Raw genomic sequence first — 6,663 nt, forward strand, 5'->3', positions numbered from 1 at the left:
GAATCTATTACCTTTTTTTACAAATTTACATTTTCCTAAGACATGTCTATTATAAATATATTATTTTAATTCAGATTTGATCCTTATCTATTGAACAATATCTTTAGAAATATTTGTGAGGTATATGACAATTTTTTGAAGAAGGTAAGAGATTGTAAACTAAATGAGGTCAACCAAATTTTTAATCAAGGTAAATACCCAAAAGAAAGTCTTTAAATTACCAACCAAAGCTATAAAAAACAATTACATGTTTATGCTGGAGAAATTTTAGATTACCTTAATTTGATATTATTAAGAAGAAGTTTGAAGTAATTCAGAAGAATTACTTGAAAAGTTTTATTATATATTTAACTACTGTTCATAAGAAACACATTAATTAACATTGCTTTCCATTACAGATTGGTCTAGGCTATTTAGGAGATCAGCCATGGGTGGATGTAACCAAAGCATATGCGTTTTGTCTAGTTGCCTGTGGAATAGCAACGTGTGGAATGCCATACTTTACAGACAATTACTGGGTACTGATAGCATTTGCTGCATTATGGGGTTTGTTTTTTGCATCAAATTTCTCATTTACTCCTCCTATTATTGTGAAACTGATACCTCTTGAGCGTTTTACTATTGCTTATGGACTTATGCTACTTTGTCAAGGAATTGGAAATTTACTTGGACCACCCTTAGCAGGTCAGCTGTAGTTTGTTAATTATATATTTGATTAGCATTAATTATTATTTGCAAAACTTTAATAGCTTAAGGTACGTCTAACAATTCTAGTTTCAATCTATAGTAATTTACACAAATGACAATTTAAAACAACCTAATCAGAGTTAAAAAATTTAAAACAACATAAAAATAATGAACTAAAAAGTAAAACTTAATTTTTAAACCCTAAAAAACTTTAAAAAAAATAAAATCTGTTTAAAAAATTCAATGAAAAATTAAAATCATTATTTATTTTAAATGTAGATTTTGAAGTTTACATAAAATTAAAACAAACAAGATATTGGCAGTAGATGGTTTTTAAATTTTTACAGACTTCAAATATCAAAATTTAAAGAATTGAAAAGAATTATTGTTGCCATTTAGTGTGTTTTTAACTTTGTTATTTTTTAAAAACATTTATTGTGTGTAAAATTTGCTATTGCATAAATAAAAAATTTTGCAAGTCCAAGTATAAATAGTTTAAGTCTAAGTATAAAATTTCAGTATAAATTTCTTCCTTCCTAAATTTTTTTTTACAAATGATGACATTTACCAGCATCAAATATAACTTGCAGCAAATAAATGCTCATAAATAAATAAGTTAGGAGAAGACAAATTTCGTTTCAGGAAAAGTATAGGGACAAGGGAAGCAATTTTAGGCTTCAGATTAATAGTAGAAGGAAGATTAAAGAAACACAAACCAACATACTTGGCGTTTATAGACCTAGAAAAGGCATTCGATAACGTAGACTGGAATAAAAATGTTCAGCATTTAAAAAAAATTAGGGTTCAAATACAGAGATAGAAGAACAATTGCTAACATGTACAGGAACCAAACAGCAACAGTAATACTTGAAGAACATAAGAAAGAAGCCGTAATAAGAAAGGGAGTCTGACAAGGATGTTCCCTATCTCCGTTACTTTTTAATCTTTACATGGAATTAGCAGTTAATGATGTTAAAGAACAATTTAGATTCGGAGTAACAGTACAAGGTGAAAAGATAAAGATGCTACGATTTGCCGATGATATAGTAATTCGAGCCGACAGTAAAAAGGATTTAGAAGAAACAATGAATGGCATAGATGAAGTCCTACGCAAGAACTATCGCATGAAAATAAACAAGTACAAAACAAAAGTAATGAAATGTAGTAGAAATAACAAAGATGGACCACTGAATGTGAAAATAGGAGTAAAGATTATGGAGGTAGAAGAATTGGTTATTTGGGAAGTAGAATTACTAAAGATGGACAAAGCGGGAGCGATATAAAATGCCGAATAGCACAAGCTAAACGAGCCTTCAGTAAGAAATATAATTTGTTTACATCAAAAATTAATTTAAATGTCAGGAAAAGATTTTTGAAAGTGTATGTTTGGAGTGTCGCTTTATATGGAAGTGAAACTTGGACGATCGGAGTAACTGAGAAGAAAAGATTAGAAGCTTTTGAAATGTGGTGTTATAGGAGAATGTTAAAAATCAGATGGGTGGATAAAGTGACAAATGAAGAGGTATTGCGGCAAATAGATGAAGAAAGAAGCATTTGGAAAAATATAGTTAAAAGAAGGGACAGACTTATAGGCCACATACTAAGGCATCCTGGAATAGTCGCTTTAATATTGGAAGGACAGGTAGAAGGGAAAAATTGTGTAGACAGGCCACGTTTGGAATATGTAAAACAAATTGTTAGGGATGTAGGATGTAGAGGGTATACTGAAATGAAACGAGTAGCACTAGATAGGGAATCTTGGAGAGCTGCATCAAATGACTGAAGACAAAAAAAAAATAAATAAATAAATGTCTAAAAATGGTTACATCGAGGATAAAACTATTATATTAGCTAGAATAGATTTGCTGTGGTGGTGTGATGGCTAAAAAACCATGCTAGGCTGAGAGGAATCAAACAAACCTGCCAAACTTACCTGCCATGATAGCTTCTGTTCCAGTTTTTTTTTTTTTTTTTTTTTATAGGATAGAATCATATTATAATTTATAATTTGACATATTGAGATAAGGATGACAAAAAAAATTAAGTAACAAATATGACACATATATTTATCATTTTTAGGTACTTAAGTTTAAATGCAACAAGAAGTGATTGCGTTAATGATTATTCAAAAGGTTGGACATAATATGTTATCAGATTAAAAATTTGTTTAACATCATAAACTATTGTGCAAAACTTAAATGTTGGTGTAATAAAGCAAGAGTTGTAGAATAGAATGATCCCATTCCTTTCTATATTACAAAAACTACATGATCATAATAAAAAAAAAAATTTCTGAGATTTATTTATTTAAGGACTATTCTTTATACCATCTGATTTCAGGTTTAGTGTTTGATGTTACTGGTTATTGGGATTGGTCGTTTTACTTGGCTGGCTTTTGGATTGTTGTCAGTGGTTTATTAGTTGCAGGTATACCGGTTACAAATAATAGAATAATATGGGGATCTGGTGTACTGGAACGAGATAAGGACAGCATTGTTTAAAAATTTCCAGTAAGTTATTATTTTTTAATTTTATTTTACTTTTACCTGAGTATGGATTTGTATAAATAAATTTAGAATTACAAAAAGCCAACTTCTAGCTAACAAATTAAATGAAATTTAATTTGACTAGTTATTTCTTTATTAAATTGTACATTCATAAGTAGCTTTTTTTATTAATTACAACTAATTTATTATTATGTATATTAATTATTATTATTACTTATATCTACTAATACCCTATAATAAACCCCCCTATGCAGCACATTCAGCAAAATTACATGTGCATTCACCTTTACAGCATTAACGAAGGACAGATGCTTCCAAGAGTACCCTTACTCTCGAAACATTATAATCTTATAATTAAACATTATAAGCTTATAATCTTTTTGCAACCATTTTCACAAATGTTATGTTTAGTTAACTTTTAGAAAAAAAAATAATTTCTCATTTTCCAAATTTGAAGAAATTGCCTAATGAATTTGAAAATGTGGATAGTCAATCTTTTTCCAAATTTTTTGAGTTAGTTTACTCTTAGTGTCACTTATTATGAAAAAGTTTTATTGTTATAAATACTTTTTAAATTTTTGTTCACAACTTCTGGAAATTGACCAAGGTCACCATCTATCACCACTTAGAATTAATTTTCTGGCAATAAACAATTAGGATTTCTGATGCCAAGCAATCTATTCAGTTACATACATTATTTAATTATCACATACTACTTAAATGTAAAAGTGAATTTTGAAATTGTGGTTCCTTAGCTGCTAAAATAACATGCTATTCTTCCCAGACCTTTCTTTCACTCTAAATAGAATTTTCATTTCATTTCTATTTTCATAACTACCACCACTATTTAAATACAAGTAGCAACTGACAGAATACACATCGCTGATAAATACATCTTAAATTAAATGTAAATTACTGGAACCATTTTCTTGTGAATCAATGTTTTTTACTGTTATATAAATTTTTTAGTTTCATTTTTCACTATTTAGTTTGTAACTATCAATGTTATATATTTTTGTAGAAAGATACATGCTATTTTTTTAATTTGTTATAAATATCTCTCATCTCATCAGTTTGTGTAGATTGGGTCTTTTGTTCAAATAAAACAGAACAATCTGGTCTCCGTGTACACCGCTATTGTGCCCATCTGGACTTGTAATTGTAATAAACCAATTAATTACTATTTCAGTGAGTCTGGTTAAACCGTTTATGATTTAATTGTATGTGTCCACATAAAACACATTTGCAAGATGAAAAACTGTGCTCCTTTAGGAAGAGTTCAGTATCTGTTATTAGGAGACTTTTTTGAGTAGCTGGGAAAGTGTAGCCCGATTCGTTGGCAACATTCACAGGACCAAAAAAGTTGACCTGGATAGTCCCGAAAATTAGGTAGCACCTAATCAGGCTAGTATAGGAGGACTTGACTGGAAGTAATGTGTTAAACGGTTCCGGGTCGAGTCCTGGTAGAAAAGGGGGTGGTTTTAGTTGGTAGTCTGCTGATAGTGATTGGATAATACCATCTGCAGGAGCCCGACACTCCGTGCGTAAATGCATTTCCTCCTCCCTCCGCAAAAAAAGGACACTTTTTTGAAGAAAAAAATTTATATTACAGTGTAAGCTAGTCAATGCAATATTGTTCATCAGCTATTATCTGTTTAGCTTGTGGTGTTTTCTTCTGTGAATTAATCTTGAGTACTTCCTTCTGAAAATACATAATTAATTGGACATAATTATTTATTTGTTGAACTGAACAAATAAATATTCAAAATTTATAGTAAATATACTGAATTTCTTATTTTTATTAATAATTTATGTCATTAAAATAAAGATATAAAAAATGTATGATAATTTTTTTTTTTTCAGATTTTTTGTGAAGTGTTTACTAATCTCTTTCTTACCCTCCTCTTATATTTTGGTTCTCTGATAAATATAGAATAGTTCAATTTATTCTATTGTATATTATCAGTGTTAAAAGTATTACAGTATTATAATATCATTATTATTATGGAATTAATTTGGATTTTGTATACATTTGCGTATTTGTATTGTATGTACGTGTTTGTATAATAACAGTTATTACATTACTTTTTTCTGCATTAGAATATACAGTTACATTCCATATCTAAAGATTTTAACATGTAAAAATTAATTACTTTATTTGTAAAATCAATAGAAACATAAACATCACTTTGGTAGTGTACCATTTGAGTTAACTGCAAAAAGTGGTTTTGGAAGAATTGTTTACGTAAATGGCTGTTTTCTATTTTCATTCTACGACCATGTTTTTACAAAAATAAATAATTTAAACTGCAAGGCTGTCATGGTTTGTGCTTAGTACAAACTTACTTCCAAAGAATAAGTTTAAATCATAAAAAAAAAGGCAACTGTCTAGCAGATAACAAACACAGTTTCCATTTCTAGAGACATAATCACTAATATATGTCATATAGTTTTAGACTTGCATACATACATATCCTGAAACCATTTCAGCTATTGTTAGGCATGGGTACACGTTAGGCCTCTTCATCTTCTACCAGCATTTCATTTCTAACTGTTGCCAGATGTATTCTCTGGGTCTTCTATTACTCTTGGTAACTTTTCTGCACTCATTCTATTGTATCTGTTCTAACATACTCTCATCCCTTCAACTTTCTTAAAATTTATCGTGTGTTTCTCAAATATTTTCTTTCCCTTTTATAGCTCTCACTACTTTTACCCTCAATTAACCTAAATTAAAAATTATTTCTTTATTGTCTATGGTGTAAAAGAGTACAGCATAGTTGATTATGTTGAATATTTTCAAAAGTTTTATGATAAAAAACATACCTATTGAAAAAAAAATACATGAAACGTTCACTCTGTAGCAAAGCACTAAGTCAAAGAATCTAACTATTTTGTCTAAGAAATGTTTTGCTGCTGGAAACCACAAGAAGCACAAGAAGCCTTATACCAGTTATACTGAAACTGGTATATTAACAATTTATATTAAAAAATAGAGAACAGCCACTTTCAAACCATTTTCTATAAAACTGTAGTTTGAGAAAAATCATATACTTTTAATTTAGAATTAGTTAATTAAATATTTACAAAAAAAAATTGCAATTTATCAAGATTAGTTTGTATTTATAGTAGTTATTGATTACTAAGAACAGATACTTTTATTATAATTGTATTGTATTTTTGTAATCATTTATTCTATATTTTATACATTAATTGTGCAAGTATTAATTGACATAACTTCAGGTACAAGTCAATTGAACTTTTATATCTGTTACTATTTTTTTAATAAGAAAAATTAAAAAATAAATCTGCCAAAAAGCTTTACCACTCACTAGTTATTTTGCAATATAAATATTTTTTTATATATTGAAGTATTTCTTTAAAAAGAATTACCCAAGTGGAAATTTTTCGCAGTTTTTACTATTAAACATTCAGATTGTAAATGAAAATCTAGGTAAAAAATATTAGA

The 6,663-nt window shown here is 28.5% G+C and overlaps 1 protein-coding gene across 2 annotated transcripts in view; it reads left to right on the plus strand.

Moving 5' to 3' along the window:
- The window catches only part of LOC142330283 (monocarboxylate transporter 9-like), a 90,173-nt gene extending 83,742 nt beyond the window's left edge, over positions 1-6,431 (plus strand). For both annotated transcript variants that reach the window (XM_075375475.1, XM_075375476.1), the window contains exons 6-8: positions 399-684; positions 3,028-3,197; positions 5,058-6,431. In XM_075375475.1, the coding sequence (XP_075231590.1) occupies positions 399-684; positions 3,028-3,188 (447 nt within the window). In that variant the 3' untranslated portion in view covers positions 3,189-3,197; positions 5,058-6,431. The remainder of the gene's footprint in view (positions 1-398; positions 685-3,027; positions 3,198-5,057) is intronic.
- Positions 6,432-6,663: the final 232 nt, after the last annotated feature.

Source organism: Lycorma delicatula, chromosome 9, assembly GCF_047948215.1.
Source record: "Lycorma delicatula isolate Av1 chromosome 9, ASM4794821v1, whole genome shotgun sequence".
NCBI lineage: Eukaryota > Metazoa > Arthropoda > Insecta > Hemiptera > Fulgoridae > Lycorma > Lycorma delicatula.